At 33.3% G+C, this 23,728-nt stretch overlaps 1 protein-coding gene across 4 annotated transcripts; it reads left to right on the top strand.

Moving 5' to 3' along the window:
• Nucleotides 1-1,363: 1,363 nt before the first annotated feature.
• On the top strand, nt 1,364-22,993 carry LOC122047366 (sm-like protein LSM3A). 4 transcript variants are annotated; one of them, XM_042608591.1, is made up of 5 exons: nt 1,641-2,484; nt 2,565-2,659; nt 3,774-3,899; nt 8,635-8,730; nt 22,695-22,993. In XM_042608591.1, exons 2-5 carry the CDS (start codon nt 2,618-2,620, stop codon nt 22,773-22,775), a joined length of 345 nt encoding a protein of 114 aa, XP_042464525.1. In that variant the 5' UTR covers nt 1,641-2,484; nt 2,565-2,617; the 3' UTR covers nt 22,776-22,993. The 4 variants fall into 4 exon arrangements, with proteins under 4 accessions (XP_042464524.1, XP_042464523.1, XP_042464526.1 ...); XM_042608589.1 differs by lacking the exons at nt 1,641-2,484; nt 2,565-2,659 and adding an exon at nt 1,374-1,634; XM_042608590.1 differs by lacking the exons at nt 1,641-2,484; nt 2,565-2,659; nt 8,635-8,730; nt 22,695-22,993 and adding exons at nt 1,364-1,634; nt 4,817-4,987.
• Nucleotides 22,994-23,728: the final 735 nt, after the last annotated feature.

Raw genomic sequence — 23,728 nt, 5'->3', positions numbered from 1 at the left:
CAACTTATCAACATAATATTTGCCATTTCTTTTAATTTGCAATTCTTGTTTTCCACTACACAATTGGATTGACATTAGTAGGGTGTAGTCATTTGGTGCATAATGGCTATCTCAGAGTAAAATTCCTTAAATGATGTTGTGTATTCTCTTCCTTAGTCACTTTAGTGAGACAGCTTTGATGAGTTATTACCTATCCGAGTAGTGCAAGTCCACCAAACACTTTGGGTGGAGTTCTTAATAATCTATATGAACTGGAAAATGTTAACTAAGAGCATAGGTCTACAAACATACGTGATATGACCTGATTTGAGTGATGCATGTTTACTTACAATTTTGGTTGACAATTGTACTTGATGAGAGCATAGATGGACTTCTAGATTCTCAAGGAAGATATTTAGTATATGTTTAATTGAAGGTTATTATTGATAATCTTAATTATCTACTAAAGGTTATGTTATTTAATTATATTTGGTTCAAGTAATGAGTAACTCTCAGGTAATTGAGCATGTCTGCCATGTCAGTAAATATGAGATATAACCCGAAATGTGATGATTATCTTAAAAGTATAAGGTTTTACGTGATTATGAAGTTAACATTGTTTTTTTTCCCAAAATGAATATTTCAAAAGTTGAATCAAATAATATTAGGACATATCTTATTCTCATAATTTTAATCATATGATTATATATAATAACTTGAACTAAATACATCCTAAAAAGAGACTTTATTTGAGTAATGTAGCTTTGGTTTGTCTATTAAGCACTTTTTAATAGACAAGTGCTTGATGACCTATATTAGTGAAAAATACCTCCATCAATTACTTTTGGAGGATAAATAGCTTGATGACCTATATAGAGTAGAAAATGTCAAGGAAAGCATGGATGGACTACTAAAATCTTAAGATATCCACAATGACACATTACCTACTAAAATTATATAGATATCCATCAAATACTTTAGACAAGTGTTTCGCGACTAATATAAAAATGAAAAATATAGATTAAGAATATATATGGACTCCTAGAGCTTCAAGGAAACATCCGTGACAAGTAAGATACCTATGGTAAGATATTATGTAATATGAATCATATAAATTGATTGAGTACTTTTAGTAGATAAATACTTAACGACCTATTTAGTGAAAAATGCCAACTAAGAGCCTAGGTGGATTTTTAATAATCTAAGAAAGGCATCTATAATGCTATATTATTTTTTAAACAATATAAATCTACCCATCACTTTTTAGTGAACAAGCAAGCCCTTGACAACTTATTAGCGGAATTTTACCTTAAAAATAAAATATTTAGGATTAATTTATTGGTACATTATTGATGCGGTTTGGTTTTCCAGACTGTAGTTCGGTTCGATTCGGTTCGAAGGGGTGGGAGGAAAGGAAATCCGCTGATCCAACTTGAACATTTCCCTCTGTAATCGATTGCGGAGACAGCAGACCCTAATTACTAATCGTCGAAGGCGAAGGCGGCCACAGAGGGCGACGAAGGGCTTCGTCGGGTGACATGGCGACCGAAGAGGAGAGCACGGTCAAGGAGCCTCTCGATCTCATCAGGTTAAGCCTAGACGAGCGCATCTACGTCAAGCTCCGATCCGACCGAGAACTTCGAGGAAAGCTTCACGTTCGTAAAAAACTCTACCATCTCTCTCTCAAATTTTCTTTTCTCCAACTGATTGAACTGATTCCTTTGCCACACTGCGTTATGTTCTTCTATTATCCATCGAAGGAAGAATTTGTTTGTGACTGCATTGGCCTTTGGATGAAAATCATGGCATAATATTCTACCCCTGGAAGCTAATTTTTTTCAACTTCTATGCCTTCTTGTATGGCTGATTGACATCTTTCTTCTACATTTGGGCTTCTTAGAGTACAATTAGGAAGCTACTTATGTTAAAAGGGGAGTGTAACTCTATAATCTTCTGAAATGTTTCGGGTATCTGTGGATTTCTATATTAATCTAGCCATGTCCAAAATAAATTCCTAAGTGTTCAACTAATATCTAGAAATTAGAAGTAATGCTGATTGCTGTTTGATGAAACATATGTATGTTAGATTGGTCACTTTTTTTTTACTAATGTTGGGGTATTCAACTGTAAAAGCAACATTGTGCCCTTAGTTCCTATTATTGTAGGATCCCATTATTTCAAATTTAATGTTTTCCTTTTTTTACCTTTTTGATGGATATTTCTCTTTTGCGTCATAGTTGTCAAATTTGTTAAATGACATAAATCTTACATATGAACTTGAATTTAAATGAATTAGGAGGATTCTGTTTAATTCAATAGGATTCAATATGGTTCTTTTATATGAGGTACCCCATATGGATTAAGAAGAACAAGTCTTGTCACATCAATCACATCAATATGCTAGATGACAATGAGGGTGGAAGATAGAAGTTATATCATGTCAAAGTTCTCTTCGTTCTTGGTGGCAAAAAGTCACATGCCGGCCCCACGACCATTTATAGAGAGGTAAATCATGGGTGACTTTGTCTTTGAACAGTACCATTGCATGGGGGAGGGCAGGAACTTGACAAGCATTTCGCTGTCAGGAATTGATCTCCAGACCTTTTGATGGCAACACCCCATGCAATTAGGGATGTAAATGAGCGGAGCCGAGCTTTGGGGAGTTCAAGCTTTTTTAAAGGTAAGAATTGAGCCAAGCTTAAAATGAACCAAACTTTTGAAATTATTGTTCAAGCTTCGAGCTTGACTTGAGTTTGGTTCGTTTAGATGTTATCGAGCTCTCAATTCAAGTTTGTTTGATTGTTTGAAACTTTTAGTTATTTGATTGGTTATTGAGCTTGATAATTTAAATTTATTTGTTTATTTTATTTTATTTTATTATTTATTTAGCATATTGAAAATAGTTTTATTAATGAACATGGTTCACGAACGTTGTTCACGAACGTTGTTCACGAACATTGTTCATGAACGTTGTTCACGAACATTGTTCACGAACGTTGTTCACGAACATTGTTCATGAACGTTGTTCACGAATGTTAACGAGCTGAACACATATGTGTTCAAGCTTGTTTGTTTAGTTTAACGAGCTGTTCAATCTTGTTTGTTTAATTAATCTTGTTTATATTGAACGAACATAAACAAACTCTTACCAAGCTGAACACCAAGCTTGTTCACGAACGCTTGATTCATTTACAACCCTACATGCAATGACCATCCACTTGTCCTTGGTTAGTTGTCTTCGTTCCTCCCTTTACACAACATGGTCAATTGTATTGAGATCGACAGTGAGGGTAAAGTTGACAATGCACTTTCTATGTCAAAAAATTTGACGACGACATTTTCTATTATATTGGTTATTTATTTTCTTAATAAAATTAAATAACAATAATTTGTGCATGGTGATTGATGTAAGCTATAATCATATTAAGAGTCAAATTCAATTTACTTCATCTGTATTATTATGGTGTTAAATGGAATATAAGATTATTTTATACATTATAGAATATCAAAATTATTCTGGACAAGTAGTTGTACCTAATCCTTGTTGTTCTCATTTGGGAATTCTCCAAAATGGTTTACAAAAATGATTCATGGTCTGTGTTGTTAAAGGCGTGCCCGAGGCGTCAGGCGCACACGGCGCTGGGAAAAAGCCTTTTCCCACTCGAGGAGGGCGTTGTTCGTCAGGCGCGTGCCTGGGCGTGCCTAGGGCGCCTTTGCATCTCAACTGATGCGCGATCGAGGCACTATCGTGAAGATTTTTAACCAAAAAAGCATTTGATTTGGTTTGGAATTAGGGCACGGAGAAGAAAAAGATAAAAGGGAAGAAGAAAAGAACGCAAAGAAGAAGAAATCTGAACCTAAGCGCTCCTGGAGCTTTCCGTCCTCCGCTGTCGTTGCTTGAGTCACGCCGTCGTACCCAGGTATGTGTTTTTTCCTTTTTTTTTTTATTTTTCTGTTCTTCACTTCTTCTTCTTTTTCTTCTGTTCTCTTCTTCTTCTCTTCTGCCGTTATTTCTTTCCTTCTTCTTCCGGGATTTTTTTTCTTCTTCTTCTCTTCTTCGTTTTCACTTTTTAGTTTTTCTTCTTTTCTTCTTCTCTTCTTCTCCTTCTTTTCTTCTCTTTGTTCTGGTACCTTCTTTTCTTCTCCTTTTTCTGTTTTTTCTTCATGCTGAGTTCCGTGTTCTTGCTGCTTTTTGTTTTGTTTTTTCCCCTGTTTTTCCAGGTTGTCTTCTGGGCCTTTTGGCTGCTGACTTCTGTCCGGTTTTACATTTTTTTCCCTTGATTTTCTATTTTTGTTACTTCGTGTCCAGTGTCCTTGCTGCTTGCCGGTTTTGCTTTTTTTTTCCCTGTTTTTTTTTTTCTGTTTTTCTTTTTGTTTTTGTCCTATTTTTCTAGTGCTGTACAGTGGTACAGTATAGATATGATGCAATTTGCAAATACATTGTCTACCTTCTCACATTTACATTGATCATGATATCAAGTTTGCTAAGGAACATAATCCATTTTCTTTTACTTAGTTTGTCATACTCATAGATGACCAAAATTTGTTCAATATTCAAATCATTTTTTTTGTTCTTTTTGCATTTTAGGTTTTTTATAATAATAGATGTGATAATAAACTAAACAAGATCACAGAAAGAACATTTGTTGATAAGCGAGAGGTATGAAAATTTTGTCTATTTTACTTAGTTATTACTTGCTCATACTGGAAAGTAATATTTCTGTTGTTATTACTTTGCAATTGAAAATTTTCCCTATGTAGAATTTGATTTACTAATCCATCCTTTTTAATTTACCATTTATACTGGAAAGTAATGTTTCTTTGTTTTCACTTATAGAAGCATATTTTGCGAACTAAAGATTTTGCAATCAGAAGCATAATTTGCTGGTTCGTGTTCAGTGTTCTTACTACTGTCCGATTTTGCTTTTTTTGTCCTGTTTTTCCCTTTTTTTTGTTTTTTTTTGTTTTTGTCATGTTTTTCTATTGTTGGTAGCATAGTACAATATTTTTCTATTGTTGGTACAGTGTTGATTTTATTTTATTTTGATTTTTCCGATTATTTTCTTATTCAATTATCATGGAAGGTAGTAGTGATACTTCAATATATATATATCAAAAGATTCGGCATGGAATTATTTTCAAAGAGTTAATCCGAATAACAAAAATGATTTGATTTATAACTTTTGTCAAAAAATTACAAAAGGGGGTATCTATCGTGCAAAACATCTTGTTGGGGGGTTTCGAAATATTACGACTTGCAAAAAATGTCCGCTTCATGTACGTGAAGAAATAAACAATTTCATGGAGAAAAGGGCGGAGAAAAGCAATCTTTCTAAACTTGCGACATTGGACTTTGAGGATGTAGACCCTTTTGGTGATGATATTGATATGGATGATATTGGAGCTAAAGTCGTGCCACCTATAAGTACAAGTACAAATTCTAGATCAGTGAATATGCAAAAAAGGCCAAGATAATAGGTCCAACGGATACGTATTTTGCTTCTAATGTGCAAAAAAAATGTTGCAAGTAGAAAGGGTAAAGAGAGACAAACTACAATAAATGAGGCACACAATAAAGAATTGCGGGAAAAAAACTTGTATGACTATAACTGAGTGGATGTATGATGAGGTAATTCCTTTTAATGCCGTTAACTATTCAAGCTTCAAAAGGATGTTGGATTTGGTTGGCCAATATGGTGTAGGTCTAAAAAGACCTAGTTATCATGAGGTGAGGGTTCTTTTTTTTAAAAAAGGCTGTTGATAGTGTGACAAATGATTACATTAAGTCGTGTGAAACAGAATGGGCCAAGTATGGTTGTAGTTTGATGGCAGATGGGTGGACAGACAAAAGGCAGAGGACATTGATTAAATTTTTAGTGAATCAGTTGATGCTTCTGATTATGCAAAGATTGGAGAGAATATTTCAGTTGCTTGATCGATTTGTGGAGCATGTAGGAGAAGCAAATGTTGTTCAAGTTGTTACGGATAGTTCAAGTAACAATGTGCTTGCAGGTAAGAATCTATTTAATTCTTTCTTACCAATATGTTTTTTCTTATTTATGTTAAACTTTTCTAGTTTTTTAACTTCTTTTGTAGGAAAATTATTAGAAGTAAAAAGGTCACACCTATATTAGACTCCTTGTGCTTCTCACTATGTCGACTTGATCTTAAAAGATATTGGAAAATTGCTTGATTTTAAAGCAACAGTGAAGAAGACAATGAGTGTGAATGCTTACATTTATGTTCGCCCAGGCATGGTAAATATGTTGAGGCAATTCACAAGACAAAAAGAGTTTTGTCGGGCAGATGTCACAAGATTTGCTATTGCTTTTCTCACTCTTGAAAGGATGCACCTATAGAAACAAAATTTAAGAAAAATGTTCATTTCAAAGGATTGGACAGAGAGTAAATGAGCAAAAAAAAGCGGCGGGGAAGAAGGTAGCTAAAGTCACCATGACACTTAGATTTTGGAGCAGTATTGTGCATATTTTAAAGATATATGACCCTTTAGTCCGTGCTCTGAGACTGGTTGATGGTGAAAGAAAACCTGCAATAGGCTATATTTATGAGGCTATGGATAGGGCAAAAGAAACAATTATGAAAGCCATTAAGGAGAAAGAAGAGAAATACAAAGAAGTGTTTGAGATCATTGATAAGAGACGTCTGCATACTGCAGGACATTATTTGAATCTAGAATTTTTTTATTCATACACAGATTCAAATATCTATGGAGAAGTGGTGAATGGTTTGTTTGAAACTATGGAGAGATTGTTTTCAAGCGCTACTGAGCAAGATAAAATCACTACCCAGCTCTCTATATATCGAAAGGCAGAACGACTATTTGGGAGAAATATGACAATTAGACATAGAAGAGCATTATCTCCAGCAGAATGGTGGGAATGCTACGGAGCAAATACCCCAGAATTGCAAAAGTTTACTATTAAAGTGCTTAGCCTCACTTGTAGTGCTTTCGGCTGTAAGCGCAATTAGAGTATATTTGAGCAGGTATGTAATAAATATAAATGTATAATACTATTAGTATGTTACCTTTATAAGTACAAAATATTCTTTGCTATTTTATTATACTTATTGTGGTTTTTGACATTTTGTAGATTCACAGCAAAAAAAAAAAAAAGGCTAGCTCAGCAGCGTTTAAATGATTTGGTATTTGTGAAATACAATCGTGCCTTAAAACTTCGGTATGATGCACGTGATAATATTTACTCCATCTCTTTGACAGATATTGATGATAGTAATGAATGGTTAATGGGTAGAATGGATGGAGAAAGTGATAATGAAGAAGATGAGTTGGTTTTTGAAGGTGATGACTTGACATGAGATATCGTTGCTAGGGCTAGTGGAGCTGAAGAGCCTGAATATTGTACTAGAGGAAAAAATATTGCATCCATGGCCTCTAGTTCACATGCTAGGCCTAAACAAGTCGAGAAGGGAAATACATTTTCCTCTATGAGACACTCATCTCTAAGACTTAGAGATGAAGAAGAAGAAGAAGAAGATGAAGATAAAGAAGAAGAAGAAGCATACAACGATGATGATCTTGAGCATGATGATTAATTTGACTTATTACGCTTATTTTGATGATCTTGAGCTTGATGATTAATTTGACTTATTACGCTTATTTTGATGATCTTTGTTAGTTTAGATCAGAAAATTGAAACTTGAAAGTTTGAAACTTTTATTAATTTTACCATGGTATTGTTTTGCTTGTCATATTATGTGGTTTATGGCTAGTGGTTCGATATTTGTGTGTGTGGAATATTAATAGTTATCATATATTATATGAGTGTGTCAGTATTAGTAATCAACCTCATTTTCAAGAGGTACGCGCCTCGGGCTCTAGGAGCCCTTTGCGCCTCGCGCCTCTAACAACACTGTTCATGGTACAAACCTTAACTTGAAAACCTTGCTTGGGATTTGTATGTTGGATGAACTTTTATTGTTGTTCATAATTTTGTTAAAGCTAACTCAGGATGGGAATTGGAGAAAAATACTGTAAACTAGGAGTTTTGAAGAAGGTAATAAATGTATCATTAGAAATGCAAGAAATGAATCAAAGGTCTAGTTTCATTTAGATTTCACTTATATCATGGGGAAGCTTATATTAACTTCTTAACTCTGGTTGACTTACTAGTTTAGGTAGGAAAAAGTTTCTTTTAGTCTTGATGCATTCTCCCCCATGTTTGTTTGAAGTTCTTCTTTTGTCATAACTTAAATGCAGCTTCTTGCTTAGATTTCCTTATTATCTTAACTGCGCATGATTTTGAGTTTATGGTAGTTCTTTATGGAAAATGTAATTATGTGCTTGCTTAGATGTTTTATAGGTTTCCATTACAGTAGGTAGAAAGGAATCAAATATATCCAAGATTACAAAACTCTTCTTTTTCTTTAAATAATCATAGGTTACATGATGCTCCCGTATTATTCTTGCCTTTTGTTTTAAAGAGAATATTGTGTGGATATTTTAGTTAGAGTTTGTTTCCCAATTGACTATTCAAATAGAATATTTTTACTATGTGCTGTCAATTGCCTCTTTACCCTGATTTTGTAGTTCTATTGTAATCCATAATGTTCTGTTCGAGATTTTTTTTAAGATCTAAATACTGAAACCTGTGAGATTTCTACATTCTGTTTCAGGCTTATGACCAACATTTAAACATGATTCTTGGTGACGTTGAAGAGATACTAACTACGGTGGAAATTGATGATGAGACCTATGAAGAAATTGTTCGGGTAAATTTCTACTAGCTTTTCCTCTCTTCCTCTTCATTTCATACAATGGCACAATAACTATTCGACTATCATTTTTCTATTTATATGATTCAGTATTGCAAATGGACAAAGTTGTCCAAGCTTATCAGATATACTTCATTGCAATAGTGCATGCCTATCTACATGCACAATGATTTGGGAACAAAGAAGGATAGTAATGTATCCTGTGCTAAATATACTGGTGAGACTAAGTCTAGATAGATTAAAGAGAGTCTAAAGTTGAAAGCGACAGATTTGTTATACTTTACCTGCTTATATACTGTGTCAATACTTCAAATAACAAGAAACATGAAAGTTGGAAATAGACTAGAAGATAGAATGTAATGTTGATGCATAATGCTTTTTGAGGGCTGGCCGTAGCAGCAAGATTATGATAGCTATGCAGACAAACCTCTACCTCTTCTGAGGACACACTTGGACTCATATGGATCGAGATCAAAGATTGTGCTGATACAGGATTAACTTAGGACCCGCCTTTTTCTCTCTACTCTCTCCTTGTTGCATTTGTTGGCAGCATAGTAGGTTGCTGACGAAGTAAAGAGTAGAGCGAGGGAGTGGAGGAAGACTGAGAATTAAGTACATTGTACAAATGATCTGATAAGATTGATTTCCCTTGTTAGACTTGCTTTGATAAAGCAGTGCTGGATTAGGAGCAGCCAATATTAAGCCAGAAATGAACAAAATCATGAAAAATTTAGTTTTTAATTGGCATCATTAGTTTGCTTTATGATTTTACAAAATCCAAAGTTGATAGTATTATATTCCTCAGAAACAAATTAATAGTTGTTGCGTGATAGTGTATCAGTGTCAGAAGTTCCTAAAATTTAGGTATCGCCCATATTTGCAAATAGTTCAAATAGTTTGAGACATGACCAAAACTACACAATTGTTTTTTTTTTTAAATTTAATTGTAAAAGTTTGCATGCATTCTCAATCATCTTCTTCTAGTAGTGAGATTGTATTAAATCCATCATTCATATATGTCTGACAAACAACCGCTAAATTCTAAAGTTGGTAAGTGAAATTCTATTTTGCACACCAATGACTATTTTTTATATTGCATATTCATATCTTTATACAATTTTTAAAATCTTGATTCGAAAAGATTGATGATTGGATAACTAGAATTACTTTACTCATCCATTAGCATTATCATAAAATACTTTTAAACTCAACAATTTAAGATGCGACGTAGAATGAATATGAAAAAAAAAATCTGCCTAGTATGTCAGGATTAAATTATTATATTAAACTAAATATTTCAGCATTATTGTTTGATGCATTATCCTATCTAATTATTTTGTTTTCATTTATTCTATAATAAAAAAAATATAAAAATGAGTAGAAATAACTTGAGTATTATTAGAATATTTAAAGCATTTAAAAGTAATTATTAGTTTTTGGATAAGACAAGGGTGTAATGCAACATATATATGAGTACATTGTAATCACTATATTAGACATTAGTTGTTATCATGGTTTAAAATACCGAGCCGTTCGGCCTGAAACTCATGCTTTTTACTGTTCTGACTGAGGGACCAACTGGCATGCGATCGACATAGCACACGCGTGTGAAGTTCGGATTGTCATCACATGCGTCTTCGTGTGTGTCCAATTGCGGCATAGTGCACGACAGAAGGAATCCATTTGATTCCTTCTTTTGATCACGAGATCACTTTAATAAGGGGAAAACACTATATAAACGATGAAGACTTGCTTGGAAGCATCAACGAGGGAGATTAGGTCAGTGTCACCGAGGACAATCGGCTCAGTAGTGGCAGCGAGGCGGTGATCACATTTCTTCAGCAGGTACCATAGTAAATTTTCAATTTAACTAGAGAAACTGAAGAGATATTGCGATTTGAATGGTGAGTTCGCGAGCAAAGGAGGGGGATGGCGGACGACGAATCGGCGAAAATCAGGATTCATGAAAGAAGTGAATAGGGTTTTATTAAAAACTTCAATATAATGGTTTTAATTAAAATTGGTATATTAATATAATGGTTTTAATTAAAATTGTTATATTGAAATAAAAGATTTATTTATATGTTATAACTCTTATAATTATTTAGCATGTTATATTAAATTTTATATATATATATATATATATATATATATATATATATAATTTCTAATTTCTAATTAATTATTATATAAACGATAATTATATATATAAATTAATATTAATTAAATAAATTGTTAATTAACTAATATAATTATAATATATAAATTTATTTTTATTAATAATAAAAGTGTTTAAATTTTAAATTCATATTTGTAATTTATTAAAAATCAGATTAAAATTATATACATAAATATATATTATATTATTTAAAATATATATAATTGCTAATTAATTATTATATAAATTATAATTAACTAATATAATTATGACATATAAATTCATATTATTATTATTATTATTATTAGAAATAAAAAAATAAAAAAATTTTAATTAAGAACTTTGAATTTGTAATTTATTCAAAATTAAATCTTAAATTAATTTTATAAATAAAAATAGTTTAAAATTTTAAAATAATTTAAAAATCTATAAATAATTTTAATATTTTATAAATGATTCAAAAATTAAAATAAATTTGAATCTTTTAAATAAATTTAATTTTTCAATGTAATATAAATTATAGTATTTAATATACAAATTTATAGAATATTTATAAATAGAATTATATAAAGGATAGTATAATATCAATAGATGACCAATTTCCTTTGTACTGTATATGAGTTGGAGTTTTACCAAATTAATTTAGTTAATTTTGGCTATTTTTCATGCATCGAAGTTTAATTAATTCCTTAATATTCTCTTAAGTAAATTAACTTAAATTAGTCAAATATTAACAATTTGATCATTTATGATCTAAAATCTATTTACGCATGTTATAGCTCACTTGCATTTTATTTTTACTTATTTTATCCATAATTTTAGTCATTTTTTTTACTAGTTTTTCACATTTTATGATTAAACTGTAATACATTTTTTCTAAGAGAATCATTTAGTGTATTTTTATAAATAAATAAATAATTAATTAAGTGAACTAATAATTAATTTATATAATTATTATATATAAATTAATATTTTAAAATTATTTTTATATTAAATAAAAATAAAATAAAATAAAAAATAAGAAAAAATTCTATGAAATTATTATAAAACTATCACAGGAATTTAGTAAAATTTATCTATTAATGTCTCTATATAAATATCTAAATATTTTATTACAGGTATACTTAAATAATTTAATTAGTGATTTCTTAGAAAATTTTATGAGGAGAATTGTTTAATGATTATGAATTGAATAAATAATTTATTTATTTATTTTTATTTATTAACCAATTTATAGTAAATTTTATCTATTAATTATTCTCTCTATATATATCCAAATTAATTATTTTAGGTTTACTTAAATAATTTAATTTTTGATATATTAGAAAATTTTATAAGAAAAATTGTTAAGCGGTTTATTATTTGAATAAATAATTTAAATTGTTTATTTATTAACTAATTTTTAAAAATATATAATTTTAGATGTTTTAAATAAATTTAGTTTTAAAATTATATATAAATAGTAATTTTTATTATATATTTACAAAATATATAAACACTAACTATGTAGATATATATTATATAAATTAATAGATAATTAATTAAATTGATAATTAATAATATAATTATCATATTTATTAATTAAAAATTTAATTTTATTAGTTTCTATAGTTATGAATTTTTAAAATTTTAAAATGCATAGGTAATGGCACCAAAACAATAGTCTTATGATCTAGCTTGGAGACATGCACGTTGATTAGGAAATCGATTTCTTTGACGACGTTTGCATTGTGATATGGTTGGATGTGGTGGTAGAATCACATGCCTAAAACAACATCTTGCTGGTGGATATTTGGATGTCTCTAAATGCCTAAAAGTTTCTCGAGAAATTCGTCGTGCAATTAAAGACGAACTTGATTGCAAAAAAGAATTGAAGTATAAACAACAACAACGTGAAATGCTTGATAGGTGGAGCTCTAAAGAACCAGTCTTTGATGAATTTGAAGGTTGTGGTGAAGATCCAAATGATGATGAATTTTTAGCAGCTCGTAGTGCCTTTCGAACTCAATATGAAAATGAGCGGCATATGCAACATAGTGGTGTTATAATTGGTGCTACTGGAAATGGTTCAGGTGCTAGTGGAAGTGGCTCAACTACTGCAGTAACATTGGGGAGGAGTGAAAGTATTCATGTTACTTCAACACAAGGTGGTATTGGTTATTTATTTCCTTCTATGGGACGAAGGCGTACAGTTGATACTGCTAATATTGATCCACTAGCATTACTAGACCAAGTTAGCAAACAGATTAGTATTGATAATACTTATACGAGGAAGAATACGAAATCAATAGGTTAAAGTATTGTTAAATTTTTTTTCATTTCAATTGAATTCCTCCTGATACAGCAAATAACACATACTACCTCAGCATGATGTCCAACATTCAAAAATCTAGACCTGACATTCAACCTCCGACTGCATAAGAAATTGTTGGTTGTATTTAGATGAACAAGTTGAGGAAATCAAAACTTGGATCCTATCATGCAAGAAGCAATGATATGTGGGGTTATATTAATGTGTGATGGTTGGACAAGACCTACACGGATAAGCATTTTTAATTTTTTGCTATACTGCAATAGAAAGGTGATTTTTCATAAATATGTTGACGTAACTACAGATTATCATGATGCATCTTATATATATCATTTAATGAATAACGTAGTTCAAGAGATAGGTGCAAATTATATAGTGTAGGTAATTACAGACAATGATGTCAACTTCAAAAGGGCTGGAAAATCATTTGAGCAATAATATTGAACATTATTTTGGACACCATGTGTAACACTATTGATTTGATGATGACAGATATCTGTAAACTCGATATAGTAAAGAAGGTAGCAAAAAAAGGTCAATTGTTAACAAAATTCCTTTATAATCATCATTAAGTTCATGGATTAATGAGGAAATTTATTAATGGGGAGATTCTACAACCAGGAGCAACTAGGTTTGTAATTTACTTTCTCCTATTAAAATCATTGTTTCAGAAAAAAGTCGGATTGAAGGCCATGTTCACTTTTAAAGATTGGGAAACCTCTCGATACTCTAGTTCTACCAAAGGAAGGTATAAAAAATTATTATATCAGCTAGATTTTGGGACTATATTTAAGATATTCTTATAGCAGTAGAACCCTTGTATGTCGTTCTACGGAAAGTCGATATGGACAGGAAGCTATAAATGGGTAACGTCTACCGTCTAATTCATGAAGCAAAAGAGGAAATTAAGAGGAGTCTACAATTATCAATCCTCAATATTATATTGATATAGTCACTACAAGATGGGACAACCAAATGGGGAAACATTTATTTGGCAGGTGCGTATTTTTTATGATAAAGAATTTTTAATATTGTTATTAATAATTATATATGCTTAATTGTTTTAGGTTATTATCTCAATCCAACATATCAATACTGTTATAATCTTGCCACAAATGGAGATCTATTAGTAGCCCTCAGAAATGTAATATCAAGATTCCAAAAAAATATAGAATTAGCTGTTGAGGCTAATTAATGAAAGTTGATTATTTCGAGAGGGATATGATTCTTTTAGCGATTCTTTTGCAATGTCATGCAGATGTAAAATGGATACAAGTAAATATAGAAATTTTTTTACTAATTATTATCAACAAATATAAATACTATTTTAATTTTATTCTTATTTATCTTACAGTTGAGTGGTGATTATAATATGGAGAATCAACCCCAAATTTAAAAAAGATTGCAAGTACAAATTCTCTCATAGACGTCTTCAAGTGGTTGTGAAAGAAATGAGTCAACTTTCTCTCATTCATACAAAAGTACGCAATTGTCTTTCTTATCGTCGCTTGGAGAAGATGGTCTACGTTCATTATAATATGTGTCTTCAATTAAGAGCGAATAACAAGAACAGGAAAAACAAGAGTTTAGTGATGTAGATCCATTTGATATTGGATTTGTCCAAACCGAGGATGATCCAATAATTGATTGGTGGAGTGCCGTTGAGGCTGACAATCCTTTGATGAAACTATAGATCCACCACAACCATCTCAATTTCTTACTCGAGAGATTGAAAAAATATAAGCTAGAGGAGATGTCAAGTGAAGAATATAATGATGAAGTTTTTGACCAAGAATTTCGATTTTCCGGATCACGATCGAGACGTTCTCAAACATCTTAACCTCAAACTCAACTAAAGTCCGTAGATAAGACAAAGGTAAAACTCTTGCAATTTTTACTAAATAGAAATGAAAAGTTAAAACCACTCAATGCAATCGATGAGCAAGAATATGATGATAGTGATGAAATATCACCACCTTCTGACATTATAGTCCGACGAGAAGTTCGAAATGATGATAGTGATGGCAGTGGTGATGCATCTGGTGGTTGTAGCACTTATGTTTCCCCTACTCCTGTACCGGAGCCTTGGACATGTGAGAAAGATTACACACATACAACCCAAGATGATGATCATGGAGGTAGAATTATTAAAACTCAGTATCAACATCGATCTAAGGGTGACAAACAAAAGAAAGCTCATAATTATCAAGATATGCGAGAGAGTTTATCTTAGATTGATTTTGATCGAAGTTTATTATACTCTCAACCTTCTTATTTACTTCTGATGCATCATATGGTGATCCATCATATCAGAGTTCAGGGACGTATGTTTATCCTTATCCTATGTCGGTACCAGTTCCAATTCCAGTGGTGCCAGTTCAAATTCAACTTTCAGTGGTCAATCGAGACATGCTGCTGGATATGTGGAGAAATCAATATCAACACAATAATTCCACTAGGCGGATTCTACATTATCAACATAAATTACATAATAAATCATATACTATAATTCCAACACAATAGCATCAAATTTAAAATGAGTTCAAATTTACACAACCAATAAAACATCACATATTTATTCTACTTCTTTTCCATAATTTTCAACAATTTGTTCTTCATCGGACAAACTTAATATTATCATTGTGATCCTCTTCTTCGAATGCAAAATTATTCTTGTGAAGTTCTTTCACTCTAGAGCTTCTTTGGATTATAGATTTTCATCTGCTCCACTTGCTTCACATAAGTGGAGTTGGAAGCAAACTTAGTTCGGAACTAAGTTAAGTCGAAGGTGGGTTAGCTGGAAGCTAAAGACTTGACATAAGTGAAGTCCTAGTGAGACTAGTCAAACCTAGTTGTGAACTAGGCAAGGGAAAGTCCAAGTTAGTCAAGGGTTGACCGGACACTTGGTAAAGAAGTCTTAGCAGGTCAAGGTTGACCGGATGTTAGGCAATGAGAAGTCTCGGCAGGTCATGGTTGATCAAATGCTAGGCTAAGGGAACCTTAGACTTGCATAAGTGAGCTAGGGCTGGTCCTAAGCCAAGTGATTGGGAAGGTGCCCAATCGATTGGGAGGTTTGTCATGAAAGGCTTGGTGAATCGATTGGGAGAAGCCTTCTTCGTGAGAATAGAAAGTTCTCAGATCGATTGGCTGTTCGATTGAGAAGCCCTCTTCGCGAGAATAGAAAGCTCTCAGATCGATTGGCTGATCGATTAGGAGGTTCCTCGTGAAAACATAAGCTTGGTGAATCGATTAAGTAATTGATTTAGCTGGAAGCCAATTGATTAGGTAATCGATTGAGAGCTATTTTTGCGAAATAGAAAGGTTGGGAATCAATTGGGTAATCAATTAAAATTTTGTTGAATCAATTGGTATGACTCACCAATCAATTCGGGGTTTGAAAGAGTCATTTTGTAGGTGAACGATTGAATACTGACATGACAATTGATTGGGGAAACGTTGGATCTATTGGCGGCGTTGAGCAAATCCTAGAAAAGGTTTTTCGCGAAGGATTGAAACACGATTCTTGACTACCAGTTCTTGAGCTCTCGGAGACAAGTGTTGTTGCATTTTCAAGGCATTAAGTGGCATTTTCCATAGGTATTTTTCACGCAAGAAAGCAAGCAAAGCAAGATTCAAGTATTGTAAAATCATTTTTGATTTTGATTTGTATTTGCTTCTTCTCTTGGTGTATTCTCTTATTTGTGCTTGTATGAGGCTTTCTGCCTCCAAGGAGGTATTCACCTCAAGGAGCTGAGTGTGAGGAGTGGATCTTTGGATTATTCACCTCAAGGAGGTGGATACCAAGTAAAACGAAGGTATTAGCATTGCTTCGAGTTTTCCATTATAACAAATCATCAGCGAAGCGATTAAAGTTAATCACTCCCCTTCTAGTTCTCTACATGTCCTAACAAGTGGTATTAGAGCGAAGCCTTTCTTATTTGGACTAATCGCTAAAAGGAACAAAGAACTAGAGGAAGAAGAAGTTAAAGATTTAAGCCCTAATTTCAACGAGTTAAAAGACTAATCATCAAGGGAATTCAAGTTCAAAATGGAGTTTAGAGATTGATTCAGATACGACATCAGAGCACCTCCACCATTCGGAATTGTAAGTTTCGACCTTTGGAAATCAATGGTTGAAAATTTTTTCATGATGGAGATAGAGCGATGGTTTGTTCTAATAGAGGAATTTCAAGCTCCAACGAATAGCAAAGGGAAACTCCTCAATAAAAGCAATTGGACCAAGCCAAGGAGCAACTAAAAAAATCTGAGGCTAATGATAAGGTAATTAAAATTTTAGGTAATTTATTGCCTAACAATATCTTGTGCAAAATAGGAGATTACAAGAGTGCAAACAAATTTTGGAGCACTAATTCCACGAAGATCCATCCTTAATGGAATGTAACGAGAAAGGCAAAGAGAGAAACTTTTTGTTTCAAATACAAGAGGATTTGGAGGTTAAGAGGTGCTTAATATCCGAGGAGGAAATTGAAGAAACATCCACCTCAAGGATTGAGGGGGAGAGATTTTTGACATCGGAACAAGAACAAGAAGAAGCCTAATCATTCGTAATCAATGTGAAAGATGATGGTGCTATCTCTGCAAGTCAAGAAAGCATAAATTGTGAAGGTATATCAATTTTGTACATTAAAAGTAAAAATTATATTATTTGTTGAGTGTTGAGAAAAAAGACACTATAAGAGCAATTGTTCTAAATTGGAGAAGAAAAAGACTCAAGTGACACCCAAATTGAAGGGAGAAGCCAAAGGAAGCCATAATCTTGATATGCAAAGGCAAGGAGCACATTGTGTGCTTCACTTGCAACTAAAAAGAGCATTACTAGAATCAATGTCCAAAGCGAAGGCTTAACAAGGGAGGAAGCTCAAATCAAAAGGGAGTTTCTAAAAGTAGAATTAAGGTACCATTAGTTAATGGTAATTCTTCATTTCAATATAACAAGCATGCTAGAAATAGATTTTAAGATTTTAGAACATGTTACCATGAAAATAGGAAGCATAATCATCCTAGGGAAAATTACAAAGTATTTCATGCTAGAACCATCTTACCCAAGAATAGGAAGGTAGAAAATGGTTTAGGTAAGAAACCAAAATAATCTATATATATACCTAAAAGGACATATCTATGGAAAAATAAAAAAAAATCCAAATTTGAAGGTTTAAGGATAGAACATCAAGACTTGATAAATTAGAGAAAACTCTTAAGAAAATGACAAATAAAGTTATAGGATCAAAGAAGCAAAACCTACGCCAAAATAGACAAGAGTTCTTCAATCGCCAGAGAAATTTGTGATACAAACCAAAAGCCAAGGAGAATGTGCTCTCATACTATAGAGTTCCATATAGTTATGGAACCAACTTAAGGTTTAGGAGTCATGTCAAGATTTCAAGGGAAGTTATCCTAAAGTTAACCTTGAGAAGACTAACATGATTAAGGCTTTTAAGAAGCCTATGAAAGTGGGAAGTTATCCCAAGAGTTGACCTAGAGGACATTAGTGTGACTAACACTTCTAAGAAGTCTAGGAAAGTTATTAGGAAGGTATCAGGGAAGTTATCTCAAATGAATACCTAGAACATCCAAGGAGCACTAATTGATTTTGAGTTCTTACGTGTGTGTTCTAGAAGAAGTCTAGGAAAGCCATTAGAAAGGTATCAAGGGAAGTTATCTCAAATGAATACCTAGAACATCCAAGGAGCGCCAATAGATTTTGGGTTCTTATGAGTGTGTTCACCCTAGATGAGTTTAGAGTGTGTCAACTCTAATTGGAAGGGTAATTAACTCAACCACGATAAAGTTGACACTTTCAGGAATTTTCAAGGTATTGCGACACTTTAAAAATGAGAAGTAGATTTTCTCTTAAAAGAGTAAGAAAGTGTCAATAAAATTTGAAGAATTGAGCTTGATTAAATTGACACAAATAATATTGAATTCAAAGAAATGTCAAGTTGAGATTTTGACAATTTTTTTTTGAAGATGAGGATAACTTAGGTTATTTTTAACTTAGTGATTAAATAATGATACTTAGAAAATCTAGGTATTTTTTTATGCTAAACTTGCCATGTCATCATTTCATATATCTTGCATGGAAAATGATACATATCATTTGTACATCATTTAGGTCAAAGATATGATTGATTTCTTTTTGAAAATATATATTTAATGTATGCTATGATCATTATCACGTATTATTTTTAATTCCTTGCAATAAAGGACAATTACATTAATTGACATCCTCGGTAGGATGATCAAAGCTAAATTGCCTAGTTAGATATGCATGATCTTTTAGTTTTAGGGAAAAACTATTCTACATCTCACAAGACTATATACTTGACTTTAATGTGTTTTTGAGACACATTAGATATAAGTGAGATGCTCATAAGATGAACAAAATTTAAGATGTTAATTTGCTGTATCTATTTAAGTTTTAGTATCATCAAAACAAATGATTATGTAAAGTTAAATCTTGGGAAAAGCGTACAAGTCTGTATTTAGCCCAAAGATCATGGTTAGAAAATTATTTTCAAATCATTTCAAAATCATTTTGGAAAATCTTGATGAAGTCTATCTTTTGATAGGAGTTACCATTGATTAAGTGGACACTAAGTTAGAGTGAAACATTAAGGTTTCAATAGTTTCCAATTTTGTGTCAATCTTTGAAAATGAGATATGTTTTCATAAAAAATTATTTTCCTCAACATAAGTAGTGTCTACGTAACATTTTGTGACTTTTCGAAAATCATAGAATTATTTGTGAGTTTTTGTAATTGAATATGAAATTGAATTTAGAAAATCAGAAACTTAAATCGATCAAGTTCTTCGGACATGGTTTAATCGATCGGGTGATCGATTGATAATGGATTTTTGACTCACCGAAACTCGCTGGATCAGTTGATCGATTGAGAGGGGCGTAATCGATTGGAACCAAACTCCAATCAATTAGCATGGCTGTAATTGGTTGGTATCTGAAACCAATCGATTGACAATGCTATTTTCGACTGAAATAATCTGCTTTCAGTGCATTAACCCATGTTTAGTTAACCTAACATTCCCTAACTCTCTAAAATATTTCTATAAGTATATTAGGGTAATTTTTTTGGTGAAAATGAAAAGGGGGAGGTTTATGGTGAAATATGTGGAGTTAAAGGGAGGTTTAGATTTAAGATTGAATGTTTAAATCTCATGACTTCGTTTTGAGTTTTCCTTAAGATGTAGGAACTCAAAATTATTCTTGGTGTAATGATGGAAGTTAAAGCATGCTCTAAGGGGGAGGTATTCCTTAAAGACATAATTTTTTTAAGAATTAGGAGACAAATGAATGTTTGAAACCTTTATTGTAACGGATTATATGCTTAAGGTTAATTATAGGATACAATGAAAGGTGTGAGACTTTTATTGGGTCCCTTTGAACAAATTGACTCTCGGTGAGAGTTTTTGATGAGTGTTAAACGGGGAGAAAACATGGGGTTTAAGTTAAAAACTCTCATTTATGCTTTGATATGAGATGAAGATGAAAGTTGGGCTAATGAGTTTGCCTAATTTAAACATATTATCAATCGAAAAGGGAGAGATTGTTAGCGCGATCTTTTTTTTGTCAACGTTGACTAAGCTCGAGTTGACTTGAGCTTAAGTTTTGATGTTTGGACAATATGTATGAATGAGAAATCAATGATGTTAAGGTTGATTGGAGACTTGACTGACAAATTCTTAATTGGAGGTTAGGCATGGTGAAGTCCTAACTCGAGTGTTAAGCAAGGGGAAGTCTAACAGAAAGGTTGACATGCGGAAAATATAAGTAGGTTAAGGAAAATCGGATACTTGGTGTGAAAGTCCTAGCGGTGCTGGGCAATAGAAGCCCTAACTGCGATTAGGCAAATGAAAGTTTAAGTGGATCAAGAAGGATTGCAAGTTAGCAAAGAGAAATTCTAACTAGAGGTTAGGCAAATGGAAGTCACGAGAAAAGGGAAGACCCGACAGATCATGGTTGATTAGTTGTTGGGCTAAGGGAACACTAGACTTGGATAAGTGAGACAAGGTTGGGCTAATCGATTGGGAAGGTGCCCAATTGATTGGGAGGTTTGTCGCGAAAGGCTTTTTCGCGAAAATAGAAAATTCTTAGATCGATTGACTGCTTGATTGAGAAGCCCTCTTCGCGAGAATAGATAGCCGATCAATTGTGAGGTTCCTCACAAAAACAGAAGTTGGTGAATCGATTAAATAATCGATTCAGCCGAAAGCCAATCGATCAGGTGATTGATTGGGAGCTGTTTTACACGAAATCGAAAGATTGGGAATCGATTGGGTAATCAATTAAGGCTTTGCCGAATCGATTGGTATGGTTCATTAATCGATTAGGGGAAAAAGAGCTATTTGCAGGTGAACGGTCGAATGCTGACATGACATTTGATTATGGAAAAGCTAGATCGATTGGCAGCTTCGAGTAAACCCTATGCCACCGGCGGTTGCGGACGTGTCACGGGAGGCGTCCGGCGGCACTGGAAGTGTCGTCGGACGAGTCCGCCGATGTCCTGTGAAGCTTCTGGTGGTGTCGGAATTGTCGCGAGACGCGTCCGATGTCACCGGACGTGTCTTGCGATGCTTCCGGTGGCTGCGGACATGTCCTGTGATGCTTCTGACGGCTGCAGACGCCTCTTGTGACGCGTCCGGCTCTGCTAGAGATGTCACACGACATCCGGGATGTCAGAAAATTAAAAAAAAAACTTACCAGTTAGAGACGAATAGGTGAATGCAGACCTTCCGCCGCGGTGAGAAGACAAAGATGCAGACCTTCCATGGCGGTGAGAAGATGAAAAGGCAGATCAATTAATGATTTATGACTTTAGTGGTATCAGACTTTTAGATTTAAAAGCCCAAAACACGCAGTGTACCGTGATGCGCCTAGCAGCGCCCAAGCCGTCTAGGCTGGCCACCTTCCACCTTTCTGGTGTGGCTGGCGACCCCTTAGGCATTTAGAACATTGGTATTAAATATGGGTAGAGGAAATACATAAACACTCATAACTGAAAACTGGGTCATTACTATGAATACAAAGTTCCATTCATATAGTGTGGCACATAATTATTCCTAATTGTAGGAATAAGAAACTCTATTCAACGGTGGCTTCATCATAACAAGCAGCTCTTCTAATTGGAACACCAACTCGTGTTCAAGACTAGATGTATACAACAGCCAGTCCAAATAAAAGAACTGCCTTCTTATTCAGGAGGCCAAATTTTGAATTGGAAATACAAGTTCAACTGCTCAAGTTAATTATAATTCCTTTATTAGTTTTCTCTTCTGTCTTCTTTTGTCTGTAGTGTATATTATACATAGTAATTCTGGACTGTCATGGATCATGTAGGTTCGACTTTCTGAAATAATCCATGTTGCATTATTATGTGTCGTAAATGCTGTTACTTTTGATGAGGCCAAGGCACTATGAACCTTAAAATTAACTTTTTACCTTTTTGTTAAAAACAGACAACCAGGCGAACAGTGCCATTTCTCTTTGTTCGAGGTGATGGAGTTATTTTAGTTTCTCCACCTCTGCGGACGGCCTGACAACTTAAGAGAGATGTTTTTAGTGATGCACCAAGTTGTGGTCTGTGACTGCATTAACTAAATTATTTTCAATAGTTGTATTGGCCACGAGATCTAATATATCTGGATGGTTAAGGTTGTGATTTTTCTTTGAATACCTCCAGTTTATTTGAAACAACGGGATTTGCTTTGTGTATGGATATTAATGAGCGATGAGAGCCTTTGATGCCAGAGTTTCATTGAGCTTGCATCATGCAGTTGTGCAACATGTGATTATATTTGCTCTGTGATCAGTCGAACCTTGGCAAAAATGGAACAAGAATATTAGAACTCCAAGCCTACGAATTCCTTCTCAATTTCAATTACATCTTGGTGGGGTTTCACCATAATTTTATGGGACACATGGTTTGCCTTCATCTTTTGTAGGCACGGCAAATATGAATTTTGAGCTTACAGGTCTTGAAAATTTTGAATGTGCCAACAGAGAATATTGTTGGACTGACTGTTCAACACTCAAGAAATAATGAGAAAGAAGTTTATTTTGTTTTGTTTTGTTTTTATTAAATATGACTCCATAAATTGCCTAATTTAGGTCCATGCCATTTTTGATCATGCTGATCTTGGGAAAAGGTTCAACCATTGTGCCTCTCCAACCTCTCACCATCTTTGTGTCAACTTTCATTCAACTTCTCCTACCCCTGTCATTAAATGGGGGCAGGAAATGATATTTGTCACGCTCCGGGAGAGTCCCTGTCTAAGAAAATTTCTGCTACATCTCCTCTGTACGGGTGACAATATGGAACTCATCTACAAAGTCCTCAGGGTTACATAAACCTCGGTCAACATGACCGGAACATATACAATAAAATATTTAAACAACCACGCAGTTCATATAATTCAGCCCCCGACTGACTACACAACAATTCACAACCACGCAGTTTAATAAACCTATACCACTACTCGAGGAAAACATA

The sequence above is a fragment of the Zingiber officinale genome, chromosome 2B, assembly GCF_018446385.1.
Source record: "Zingiber officinale cultivar Zhangliang chromosome 2B, Zo_v1.1, whole genome shotgun sequence".
Lineage (NCBI taxonomy): Eukaryota > Viridiplantae > Streptophyta > Magnoliopsida > Zingiberales > Zingiberaceae > Zingiber > Zingiber officinale.
Note: the sequence above shows the minus strand (reverse complement) of the source record. Positions and strands in the feature narration are given on the sequence as shown.